The 13,984-nt window shown below is 36.0% G+C and overlaps 1 protein-coding gene across 1 annotated transcript in view; it reads right to left on the reverse strand.

The window, feature by feature from the left end:
* Window positions 1-2,314: 2,314 nt before the first annotated feature.
* Window positions 2,315-13,984, reverse strand: part of LOC139699917 (uncharacterized) — a 150,205-nt gene continuing 138,535 nt past the window's right edge. The window contains exons 3-6 of the mRNA XM_071598331.1: window positions 12,503-12,626; window positions 10,589-10,737; window positions 8,298-8,310; window positions 2,315-2,382 (exon numbers count right to left, since the gene is read on the reverse strand). Coding sequence (XP_071454432.1) covers window positions 2,315-2,382; window positions 8,298-8,310; window positions 10,589-10,737; window positions 12,503-12,626 — 354 coding nt within the window. The remainder of the gene's footprint in view (window positions 2,383-8,297; window positions 8,311-10,588; window positions 10,738-12,502; window positions 12,627-13,984) is intronic.

Genomic DNA, 13,984 nt, shown 5'->3' on the forward strand with positions numbered 1-13,984 from the left:
AAGAGTTTCTCTCTAAAAACAAGCTTAATGACCCATCAACTATGACTTTGGAAGCAAATTGGAAACACTTGCTATGGAAGCAAACAGTAATTTAATACACTTATCCTCACAAATTAATGTAACATGACTTCTCTTAGAATATATTACAAAAAATAGACTTATTCTCTTTCAAATATTTATTCAATGAATAACCATATATTAGTTTGCTGTTGTGTAAAATAATTACACAGTAAAGACATTATTTCCCAAAATCAAAGAGAGCTTTTCAATAAAAATGACAGGTCAATAAAAATAAATGAATACATTTTTGACATCAATTTAACGATTTCAACAGTAGATAAGCCAAAGTTATTCAAACAGATATTAGCCCAGGTATCAGTCAATTATCTGCATTCTTATGTCTTCCATTAGTCTTCTCCCAAGGCACTGTGTCTCAGAAGGAATTGAATGTTTAATGGTGGCCATATGCTCATGAATAGGTATTCACTTAATATCTTTTTACAATTACATGTGCCTTCCAAAGTTGCATTAATTCATTCTGCAGAGAGAAGTTGAACAGAAGTTAAGATTTGGAAATTTTAATTACTAACATTAACACCTGGGTATTTGAAGAATCGAGGAGTCAGCTGTGTTATTTTAAGTTTAAATTTAGGGTCAAAGGATGAGAAGGATATTTAAATGGAGATAATATAATACTTATTGTGGGTTGCGGTAGTCCAGTGGTTAGGGCATTGGACTGCTGATTGGAGGGTCCCGGGTTCGATTTCCGGGCAAGGCAGTCTGGGCACCTGCAGCTTCACCCAAGCTAAAATGATTGTTTGTGTACCAGGTCTTCCTGGGAAACCATAACTGGCAAATGGGAAGCAACTGGCCCCCCTACCCTGATGTGTGAATCTTCACATCCTGTATAGGGCTTAGTACTGTGTGATCTCTACCGTCACCTACTAAACCGACCTTCGGTACATTGTACAATATAGAAGGCCGGGCATTGTTGGCACTTCAGGCAGTGAACCTTTTGACATAACAAGCCTTTAATAATTTTAGGGACTGGATAATTTAGCTTTGATTTCATGTCGCTCAGAAACATGATCATTGAAATACTTTTGAAATGTGGGTTTTGAGAAGGTCAAGTGGACAGAAATGAAAACAAACGAGTAATTGCTATTGGTAGATTGAGAGGGAAATGCTGCAAAATACCTTCAGAAGGAAAAAATGATGACGTCAGAGTTCTTGTCAATCCAATAGTTCAGCCCAAACCACCAACAAAATGTCATGGTTTGCAGACTAAACTCTAACAAAGAAACTGCCTTTTTACCAAAATGAACGCTCAAAAAAGTGAATAAAATGTTAGCCAAGGTTATTGAAATGGCATTTATAAATTCCTAACAGAAACAAAACGTTTGCATTTTGATTTTACTTATACTTGTTACATATCAACTGATGGTTCATAATAATTAAAAAGGAAACCCTTAGGGCAGTGAAAAGGCTGTTCCTGATGAAAAAGTGTACCCATAACAGTAGTGAGACCATCTTATCTTGTTTAAGCAACTGATCCTTTCCCAGGCACCCTTCCTCCCAAGGAATCTTAATTACATACTCATCCTTAATTTCCAATTCTTAATTTAAAGACTAACAGAATTCTCCATTATTTAAATGATCTTGCAACATCAAAGAAAAGCATTACAGCTGCATAGATGGTTTCATAATTCCATAATTATATTGACTGACTGAATTGTTTACATTCTCCTAACCACTACTGCAAACAGTGGTATATAAACTCCTGTCCGCATCAAGGAACTCAGTCTGTGGACAAGTAAGTAAGGATGGGCAAGTCATGGACCTCAGCTGGTATTTATGGCAGTAGTGATGTGACCCCCCTGACAAGGTCACCAGGTGGCTGTGTCCAGTGAAAGCGGTCAAGGTATAGATCATCCCATGACCGGCCAGCTTACCCCTCTTAGGGTGAGTCTTCTTGGCAAGGAGGCCCATCTGGAGGTGGCTTCTGACAGGGATAAAGGCAGGATCCCTTTGTGGAACATGCTGCTGCTGAGGTCAGAGGATGTGGGCAAGGTAGAGGAGGGAGAGTTGGCTAGGGAAGTCAGTTCTGGGAGGAGATTAAGGGAGGAGGTGGAGTGTGAGAGGTGGCGGATGTCCCCAACTGCATTTGCAATGAGAGGCTGGAGGCAGGAATTACCTCTTCCATCTCCACAAGCCATGAAATAGACTCATTCTTCTCCACCAAGGTTCTTCTTCACCCATTCTTCACCACTTTTGGATTGATGGATATAAGTTTAATGCTCAGTTTGCTGTCATCTTAATCATCTTTGTCTTTCTTTCCTCTCCTCACCTTTGTCTCTTCCTCCTTTTTATCGTCCTCCTTATCTTACTCTGACTCAATTGTCCAACTTATGTCAGAAAATGAGGATTTTGGTGATAGTCAATGTTAAAACCTTGGAGACATGAAGTTGGATGGTTAATCAGGGCTTCCAAGCACAATTGCCATGGTGGGAATACCACGACGTCCGCTGCTGGGACTGGAGGATGCCATCATAGAGCAAGTCATAGATGACGACTTGCCCAACTGCCCAGAGTAGGATGCCATTAGCTTACTACTCTCATTAATTATCCAATTCAACCCTTCATTCTACAGAACAAGCTACTCATTCTGATGGCATTCCCTTTCCAATTCTCAGACAAATACTTCACTCTCTCTTGTAGTTTCCTTTATGTAGCCACCTTCCTCTGGACTTAAGCCTCCAGGTCCTCTATTTAGGCTGGCAAAGCTGCATTGTGTGCAAGGGCATTGTTCAAAGCCTCCAATTTCTGTCAATGTTCTTGTGTTTTCCTCCAGTGGTCATTGCACCCTCCATTTCTAATAAATAATGGATGATGCCATCTAAAAACAGGAAAAAGGAAAAGGAAGGACATTTCCCTTTTTCAAAGAAATAAATTTATTGAAGAAAAAAGAGATACTGAGATAAGAATATTTAAAATAATCCGTAATGAAATCAAACTCAAATGACAAATTTTTCTTACTGATCATTTAGGTTCCAACAGTTCCTCTCTAAAAACAAGCTTAATGACACATCAACTACAACTTGGAGAGCAAGTTGAAAACACTTGCTATGGAAGCAAAATGTACATTTTAATATACTTATCCTCACAAATCAATGTAACAGGACTGTTCCTGGAATATATAAATAAAAATAGACTTATTCTCCATCAAATATTTATACAAAGAATATCCATACATCAGAGTTTGCTATTATGTAAAATAAAAACACAGTAAAGACATTATTACCGGAATTTAAAGAGAACTTTTCAATAAAAATGACAGGTAAATAAAAATGATTGAAAAAATCTTTAACATCAATTTCATTTTCAACTGTAGATAAAGTAAAGTTATTCAAACATACATGAGCCCAGGTATCAGTCAATCATCTGCATTCTAATGTCTTCCATAAGTATTCTGCCAAGGCACTGTTTGTCCCAGAAGGAAGTGAATGTTCAATGGTGGCCATATACTCATAAATTGGTACTCATTTAATATCTATTTACAATTTTATATTGCCTTCCAAAGTCGCATTAATCTATTCTGCAGATAAAAGATGAACATGAGTTAAGATTGAGATAATTAATAACTAACATTAACACCTGGGTATTTGAAGAATCAATAAGTCATTATATGTTTATTTTAAGGGTCTAAGGATGAGATAAATACTAAAATGGAGATATTATAGTATTTATCAAAGGAGCTGGGGATTTTTTTAGGATTGGAAGTATCCAATTGGATGAATTCCAGAATGAGTCTTGAGGTAGTTATTGTATATAATATGAAGGGTTGTGGTATATTGTACAATATAGAAGGCAGGGCACTGTTGGCACTTCAGACAAAGAACCCCATCATATAACAAGCCAGTATTAATTTTAGTGACTGGATCATTCAGCTTTGATTTCATTTCGCTCAGAAACATAATCATTGAAATGCTTTTGAAATGTGGGTTTTGAGAAGGTAAAGTGGACAGAAAGGAAAACAAATGAGTAATTCGTACTGGTAGGCAGGTCAATCTGATGGTTTCAGCCCAAAGAACCTGTAAAATGGCATGGTTTGCAGACTAAACCCTAAGAAAGCCTTTATACCAAAATGAACACTCAAAAAAGTGAATAAAATGTTAGACAAAGATATTGAAATGGCATTTATAAATTCCTAACTGAAACAATTTACTTGCATTTTGATTTTACTTATACTTGATGCACCCCAAGTGATGGTTCATAATAATTAAAAAGGAGACACTGAGGGCAGTGAAAAGGCTTTTCATGATATATTGACTGATAGAATTGTGTACATTCTAATTATCACTACTGCAATCAGAGGTATATAAAATGCCGTCTTTAATGTTCACAATAACTCAAGTGAGATGATTCAATAACAAAATAGAAAGTGCAAATACATGTGAAGAGGAAAGATAATTAAAATTCAAATAGCAAAGTTCAACTGTGAACAATACTGATTTCAAAGCACAGATTGCTTACTATGAGGGCAACATGAATATAAACACTAACTTTATCATTGCTGGACCTGTCACCTTGCATTGATTTGATTTGCAATTCTATATCCTTTTCTGGAGCAGCAGAGCTACTGTTACAAGTGTCAACCTCCTCATTGACAAGGATCACATCATTCTGGACATTCACAGCCTTACTTTCTTCGGCATCACTGGCATCAGCAATCTTTTTTCAATCTCACCTGAAAACATCATCTCTTTTGACTATCATTCATTTCAATATTATTAAGTATAGCAACAATATCTTATTATGTTCGAATCATTTGGTGGCCTATTTGGTGAAGAAATATTACTCAATTAGGAATACATATAATAAGTTGTTTATACCTTGGGTTTTGAATGTATTAGTTTAGTTGTATTCTCACTTTGCCTGGCCATTTGTTGTCTTTGGGCAAGTAGGTCAGGATGTTAGGATTTGTGAATACTACCTTGATTAAAAAGTTCCCGGAATAACCACCGTGTGGCGCTCCCATCGTTCCGATTTGAGTTCTGTTTTTTTTGTTAAATTGGTACATCTGTTGTTGATATTCCCTTTAAATCTTAGTGTCATAACTTGATATTTGCAAAAGTTACGTAGCCAAGAGTACATCTATCTCTGTGTTTGTTGGCGATTTTTTACAATTGCAGAAATGGATTTAAATTTGCAACAACGAACTTGTAATAAATTTTGCCTTAAAAAACGGATTTAGTGGCGCACGGACGTTGGAAATGTTGGAAAAGTGTTTCGGCAACGATTCTCTAAAAAAACGGTATTTTACCAGTGGCACGAGCGGTTCAAAAGTGGTCGTGAGTCAATCGAAGATGATGAACGCAGTGGCAGACCATCGACATCGAAAGTCGGTGAAAAAATTGATAAAGTAAAAGAAATGTTGGTCAATAACCGCAAATTAACCATCAGAGAAATAGCGGAGGACTTGAACATTGCCTATGGATCCGCCCAAGACATTGTGGTTAATGATTTGGGTTTCCGTCGTGTAGCAGCAAAGTTGGTGCCAAAAGACCTCAATTTCATGCAAAATAGAGACCGTGTTGACGTCGCAAAAGACATGATTTGCGAGGCTGAATCCGATCGCACATTCATCAAAAGGATCATTACTGGAGACGAGACGTGGGTTTATGAGTACGACACGCAATCCAGACATCAGGCAAGTGAATGGCGTTCACCAAATGAGCTGAGACCAAAAAAACCACGTCGTTTTCAGTCAAAAAAGAAGGCAATGCTGACGGTTTTCATGGATTACAACGGTGTAGTGCATCATGAATTTTTGCCAGAAGGCCAGACAGTAAACAAAGAGTATTATTTGGGCGTTATGAGACGTTTGCGTGAAGCAATTCGCCGAAAGAGACCAGAAATGTGGGCAGAAAACTCGTGGATTTTGCACCATGATAACGCACCGTCGCACAGTGCTATCATTATTCGTAATTTTTTGACGAAAAATGCAACAAATACCATCCAACAGCCACCGAATTCACCTGATTTGGCTCCCTGTGACTTCTTTCTGTTCAATCGAGTTAAAAAGCCGAGAGGAAGTAATAGAAAAATCGCAGGAAGCACTGATGGACATACCGAAAACCGAATATAAAAAATGTTTCGAGGATTGGATCAAGCGCTGGCACAAGTGTGTTGCAGTCGATGGGGATTACTTTGAAGGGGACAATGTAGATTTAGATGAATAAACTTGTATTTTTAATTTTCTGAATAAATTCCGGGAACTTTTTGATGAAGGTAGTATATGTTTCTATATGAAAATAGATTAGAATGGAGGTACTTTCTGTGGAATTTGCTTTCTTGATAAGGAGGCTTTGATATATTTCAGTCCAAAGCACATGGTTTAAGGAATAGGATCAAAATAGGGGTTAATGAAGGAAGTTTTTTTCATCGAAACATTTAAAACTTTATTAACCCAAATACCCTGCTATTAAACCATGTGTTCACCATTGGTTTCTTTGGCACTAAGCCATCTGATAATATATCGGTAATGTCTTAAATCTGTGAAAACATTGTTTGGGAAATTGCTTTTAAAAAGCTTTTAACAAATGCAGCACTCACATTGCCTAGAGCTTACCCATCTATATTTCAAAGTGCGTCATTTTATAACTTTTCTTTTGCTATCCTCATGGTAAAAGGTATCTCATGCCCCTCTTATCGTTTAATGTCGTACCTGATATTTTGTATATTGTTTGACATTTTTCTGTACGGTAGCACTTGATGGCTCTCCATCTTGTGGGTCAGCTCAAAGGGATATTGGAACCCTGCTAAATTTCAGCATCTCAGTTTTTTTCAGCTGAAATTGAATTGGTCCCCTTACACTTTCATAAACTTCAAGTAACTTTCCTGAGGAATTAATTCATTTAAAAAGAAGAATTTCACTACTGCAAGAAATTCATGTTTCTCCATTTTAATCAGAAACACAAAAGACAGGTACTCGGACAATATGTTTAAAAAAACTATTTGAGAGAAAAATTTGGAACTTGCCTTTCAAACTAAACAGACATGCATCCAGAAAGGAATCATAAATATTTCTCTGATTGAAATTGCATTCCTGTGTCAAGTTGAGAACTTTTATACTTATCCCTTATAATCATGCCTTTTCATACTCTCAGGAGAATTCTCTTCTTAATGAGGATTTTCCTCATGAAAGCAACTGTATTCTGTCACCATCATTGAAAAAACTTCATCCTCAATTCAATATTTCTCTAGTTCTCTGAAACTTGATAACAGCATAAGGTTTAGATTTTTTTCCATAGTACTTGAATCAGTTTTTGAATAAGATACTCCTGATAATATACTGTATGAATGTAATTACCAAAATATTTTGCATGCATAATATGAAAGACTAATGTCTCTGTCTCCATAATTGGTCCCTAATGCTCTATGGCCCATATTTTGGTAGTTTAAAACATCGGGATCATCCATGTGACCTGGATGGGGTGATGTCACTAAACACATCTAAAATGTACTTATAATTGGAAAGCACTCTGGGTCCCTTCCATTAATTGCCATCAAATAGGCACTCCAGCCACGTGATGTCGCCCCTTGCCGTGTCCTGGACTAAGAATATGGGGAGTTTCAAAATGTAGGTATTCCAGGCAATATATGCCGCTGCCTTGGGTTTATCCTTTTGTTAGATTCTCTGGACCACATCAATGATGTATCTGATCTGCTTTAATGTGTACTTTGTCAAGCCGAGCTACATTAAAGCAGTGTCTACATGTATCCCCAGATTCTGTGCAACTGAGTGGAGGGTGAACTTTGGAGTTCCGATATACTCGATGGACAGCGACAGGTCGTGTACGATCCTCTTGCCACCTCCCGCTTTTAAGATTGCTACAAAGGGAAAGGTGCACGTCGTCTTTTCCATTGTCAGGATCCCACTGTTTACCAGCATTGTCATATATGCATTGATCACCGGTGTCAACCACGTGGGTAGGAAAGTAAAGGGTTCTCCTTTCTGATCTTAGTGCATTGGCATCCCAACCAATGGTCTAACTGGGAGATACAAATCTATATGGGTATATGCCCGTGGTAAGGAAGAAGTGCCTCCTTCTTCTTCTAGTACTGGTGACAGTGGCTTCTCCTTTGGCTCCCGTTCCTCGTCTGGCTCTGAGAAACAAAGCCTTTGTCATTGTCATGCATTTCATGCCTAAGGAGTTGCAGTGGCAATTGCTATACACTCATCTCTTGGTATGGGTCCATATCAAGTCCACTATCTCCCACTGTGTTTTATGTACTTGTCACTATTTCCAGTTTCTCACTTTCATTTACCATTGATTCTCTTGAGGACAAGGAGTCTGCCTCCCACTCCTTGGGATCTGGGGGCTTTGGAATTTGAGGAACTCAACAAGGACCCCAGGTTCATTAGCCATCTTGTGCAGAATGCTTGGTGCCACAGGGTGTGATGGCATGGGCATAGGCATTTGGCACAGGAATGCATTTGCTGAAAGCCATTTACCAACAAATGTCCAAAAAAATTTTTAGGAATGTTTGAAACAATTCAAGAGGAAACTGATCCATTTTTTGCTATGAATTATCAGAATTAATGAGACATGGCTCCTAACACTACCAGCAAGAAACAAAATATCCATCAAAGCCTTCCTTGAAAGCCAGAATCTTAGGGCCAAAGATACCCAAGTAGAACCATCTCATTTCGCAAAGTGCCTTGATATGCAAACCCATCCGAAACCCGAAGTTGTAAATGTCTAGATAAGTGAACCTTCTAGGTAGTCTCCCCTATTTCCCTTTCTTCCATCAAGAGATGGTCCTCATGAATGATTTACTTCAATGCTTATTTATCCTGAAGGTTGCTTCCACAAGAGGTAACAGGAGTCCAATACCTTTTTTTGTACAGAGCCTGATACTTCAAACTGCAAACATCCAAACCCACTTTCTTTATGATGAAGTCAGCAATACAATCCCCAGAGTTGTACAGACTTTGTTGAGACGATGAAAATGAGAACACTGCTTTGTAATCGATTTTGTTTCTCTTGCCGTCCATCCTATCTAATCAATTGCGCCCTGTGTAATGGAATACATTGTAAGCAGTTCTCTGTCAGTTAGAACTTAATTTTTTTCTGCCTTTTGATTGTTAGCACATTGCCGCAGTCTCAAGGAAAGGGGAAAAGTCCCAATTTGACTCAGTGAGATCAGCCATTTCAACAAAATCGAACTATGCAGAGTCTGACAAAAAAATTTGCAATTCACTGGTTTTTATTTATTTATAATATTTTCTACATGTCTTTTTGATTTTTTATTATGTTTAAATATCGTAGTTTAATTGAAAAATGTGTTTAAAAAACATTAGTTTTGTGTCTTAAAATCGAAATAAAATTGCTAAAAAAATATTCTTCAAATTTATGATACTGTAGTAATTACATTAATTTTTCAGATGATGGATTTAAAATAAATAACTGCATATGGATATCTAAACAAATAATTTCATAATGTTTTTTTTCTAAGGTAATACATTTTCTTAAATTACCCTTCGCACTTCTCACTAGTACCCCTGAGATCCCCGCCGCACTAAAAGGGTTAATTATTGTTATCATGATATACATAATTATGCTGAGATTAGTCACTTTATCAATAATTTTTTATTTGAAGAAATTACATAAAACAGGATAATAATGTCACTTTGTTACAAAGTTGTTATTAAAGTTTTACAATCCTTTCTTTCGAGTGAAATAAGCTCTAGGATCATATATTTTTACGATCATTTTACAGAGTGTGTCTTCATGTGTGAGATTAGATGACAACGCTGAATGAATGCCTTTGAACAGACATTGCACTTGTGAGGCCTTTCTCCGGTGTGTGTCTTCATGTGTGTCTTGAGATGATTAGTCCGAGCGAAAGCTTTCAAACAAATGACACACTTGTGTGGCTTTTCTCCAGAGTGTGTCAGCATGTGTGACTTTAGTTTATTGCTCTGGGTAAAAGCTTTTGAACAAATGGCACATTTGTGTGGCCTTTCACCAGTGTGTGCCATTATGTGTGTCTTTAAATTACTTCTCATAGCAAATGCTTTTGAACAAATGTCACACTTGTGCGGATTTTCACCAGTGTGTGTCAGCAAGAGGCCCCTTAGAGAACCTTTTGTTGCAAATGGTTTAGAACAAATATGACACTTGTGAGGTGTTTCACCGGTGTGTGTAATCATGTGTGACTTCAGATGAATTCTCTGAGTGAACGCTTTTGAACAGATATGGCACTTGTGTGGCCTTTGACCAGTATGTGTCAATATGTGATCCTTAAGAAAACATTTATAAGCAAATGCTTTTAAACATACATCACATTTGTACCTATTTCCATCAGTATGTGTCAACATGTGCCTCTTTAAGTTACTATTAAGAGCAAATTCTTTGCTACATATTTCACACCTGTGTGGTCTTTCTCCAGTGTGTGTGAACATGTGCGCCTGTAAATTTATATTTTTAGCAAAACCTTTTAAACATAATGCACATTGAAATGGCCTTTCCAGAGTATGTGTTGACATGTGCCTTTTGAGTTTACTTAAATTTAGAAAGTTTTTGGAGCAGAATTCACATTGGTGCTTCTTTTTACGAGCATGCACCCATTTTATATGACTTATAAGGTGTTCTTTTCTCTTAAATGCCTCCAAACAAACATCACATTTGAATTGCATCACCTTGTCAAGGTGCACATGCATTACATGATCTTTGAGAAGGTCCCTTTGTTCAAATACCTTGTTGCAAATTTTACACACATTCGGTTGAGTGGCTGAAGCATTTTCTTCTGCATTACCTTGTTTTTGGTAATCATCTGAAACAATTGAAGGATAAGGTAAGGTTGATATTCATTTAATAATATATTCCTGCAATGAAAAACATTGTTTAAACCAGTTTTGACGAATGTATTATTGTAAATAAATTATTATAGGTATGCATTATTACATCTATTCCTGTAAAAAGCCATTTGTCCCTGTTTGTATGTTAGCAACTTCAGCTGTGCTGAAATCCCAGGAACAAGGCATCTGTCATTAACTAAAGCTGACCTGAATTATGCCTGTGCATAAGGGCTTCTCTAGTTTTGCACCAGGTCAGGTTGGGTAGCACCAACATTTTGACAGCTAATTCCGCCATTGTCCTCATGATGAAGTGACATTGCCGGGATGGTGCCCAGTATTTATATGTTTGGCGTGGAGTCTGTTGTCTTGTGATTGCCAGAGCCTACATCCTGTTTTTGTCTACCATATTGAAAAGATTGGCAGGATCCTTAAGAAACGTATTTATTTATTTATAGACTGAAACCGGCGAGGTTGAGACTAATAGTCCTTTCTTCCTTATAGGGTTAAAAATTGTCTCACATAAATGTTCCGCATGGGTTTACTTAGTGTTACCCTGATACCAAACCATTATTTTTTATACAAGGACTTCTAAAAAGATCAAGAAGAATATTTCTGAAGCATTTAATAGCACACAGGAAAGGAAATATATCATTTAAAGAATGATATATTTTTTTCTGTAAAAAGCATTTTTATCATCAGGGAAATTTCATATTGCTGCATTTAATGTAATGAAGAAAATAAATCAATAGCAATGCATATGACATAATTAAGAAAAAATAAGATTTAGACTAAGAAAATGTGAGTATGCAGCAGTTAACATTAAGTTGTGCACTTAATTAGTTTGAATTATCGTACATATGTTAGGGTTTCCAGATGATTTGAACTATTCAATAATTGTGTTGGCAGCATAAATTGAACATCTTTCTTGGCTAAAATATTATGAATTACTTAGTGGCAAATTATTTTTGCAACTTATTATGATGAATTATAATTAACTCTATAGGCATTTTTCATAAGATATATAATTAAAATTATTTTTAGTGTCATGAAAAAACTAATTAATCAAATTTTCACACCAAATTTTTGCAGCAATAATGGTATCCTGTATATGTCTCAGCTTATCTTGATAACTTATTGACAAGATCAATGGTAAGGCAGTGCAATGTAATGACCTTCTTAAATTCAATTATTTCAAAAAATTAATTTTCCTTACTTTTGATTTGATTTCATTGAATGAATTGTATATAGTTTTATTGGCTGAAATAAAAAATATCAACTTTCGGCAAAATTTAATCAAGTTACCCAAGCAAATTGTCTATTTTGCCATACCAAAATATCCCATGAGGACCTTAGGGTAAAATTAAAAGTCACTAAACTAACTCTCATCTTGGGATCATAGATTTATGTGGCATTCAGATGAAAGACTTCTCATTCTCAGGAAATCATTATGCAGGTTATTTTTCTGACAACAGTTTTGCCTGTGTTTCAACGAGCAAATTCAGATTTAAGTAAACCAGAACAGGTTACATAGTCATTAAGGTGTTTAGTAGTAGTGCAAGAGTTAATCTCCAATGGTTATATAACACCAGAAAGTAGAAAAAGTGAAGTGTCAACTAAGTCCTTAGCTTTCCTTACCTTGTTCCTGCAACATCTTTCCTCCCAGTCTTACTTCCACCTGAGGAATATCAGCATCACAATCTTCCTTAATATCAATTTCCTCTTCAAGGGGTATATTTATTTCTGCATTTTCTGAAGGATCCTGCAAGATCAATGAAAAAATATTACAGATCTTCAGGAAATCATGAAAAATATTGTTAAACATGGTTTTTTGAAGAAAAAAAAATTGTTAACTTGTATGCAACTTAATAAATATTTTAGTTGATAGCTCATGAAAAAAATCCCCTGAGTAATTATTTGCTCGATTCTATCCTTTTGTTGATAATCCAAAGAACACCACTGGAGAGGTACGGTATTTCATACTAATTGTTCTGTAGTCTTCACATGATGTGCCCTTAAACCTTATTTGGAAAGGAACTAAAACTTATCACAAAAATTTTTCATGCAAGATTCCATCCTTACACCTACTATTAATAAGTCCATGTACTTTTTCTCTCATATTTTCCAAAACCTTTTGGTAATTCTGCAAACATCGTCTACCCATACCATCTTATTTAATTTAATCTGCTTTAAAGACCTTTTTATGCCATCATTGGATATGTCTGGACCTAAGCTAACTTCCTCACTGTATACTTACTTTTTCATGTATAAAATTGGTTACCTTACGTCTTAACCATCACTTCTGTTTATATTCTTTCCCAATTTCTTTATCTAAGTCAAGTTTTCTTACTGTGCTACCATGTTGACCTAAGTTCTGTAACAAACGGTTTTTCACATAATTCCTTTCAATTCTCTTGGATCTTTTCTATGTCAGCCTTAATCAACATTAATTTATGTCTGATTGTTTGAATAGATCTTTCCTTCTTACTTTCTGATAATGATTTTACCCACTGAATAGTACTTAAATGTTTCCCATCTTCTGTAAACTTACCATATACTTGAATAATCCTGATAAACCTAATTTTTTAAGCTACCAAAAATTCCGAAAACCAATAACCTCCGAAAATAATGTGAAGAGTCAATACCAGCCGTACTCTTATAAATGGGCAAAGGATGGATGAGGGAAATTAGAGAGGATATAAGCAGTAAATCTTTAAAAATATACAAATAACTGAATATAACCAATAAGACAAAATATAAAAAACTAAAAATAATTGAAATAAATCGATACCATAAATGGGTAGAACAATTAAATGGCAGACTGCATATTAATCACGTTCTTTCTAGCAATCACATTCAATCGGGGCTTACAAGAAATTCCCTCTACACCAGTGACCTATAAGTCATTTAGAATCAAATAATAAAAACAAAAAAATACAAACTGTCTAGCTTGGATGTACTTAGCAGTATTGATTCTTGCTTGCCACATATACTTATACTGTCAGGGCTTACAAGAGGTTTACCTATGCTTCCAGGGCATAATCACTCATATTGAAATAAAATTAAAAAACATAATAAATGAAAAATAATCATGCACTCTGTACCCTGGATGTGCTTAAT

Source organism: Hetaerina americana, unplaced genomic scaffold (assembly GCF_022747635.1).
Source record: "Hetaerina americana unplaced genomic scaffold, ioHetAmer1.1.p SCAF_98, whole genome shotgun sequence".
Lineage (NCBI taxonomy): Eukaryota > Metazoa > Arthropoda > Insecta > Odonata > Calopterygidae > Hetaerina > Hetaerina americana.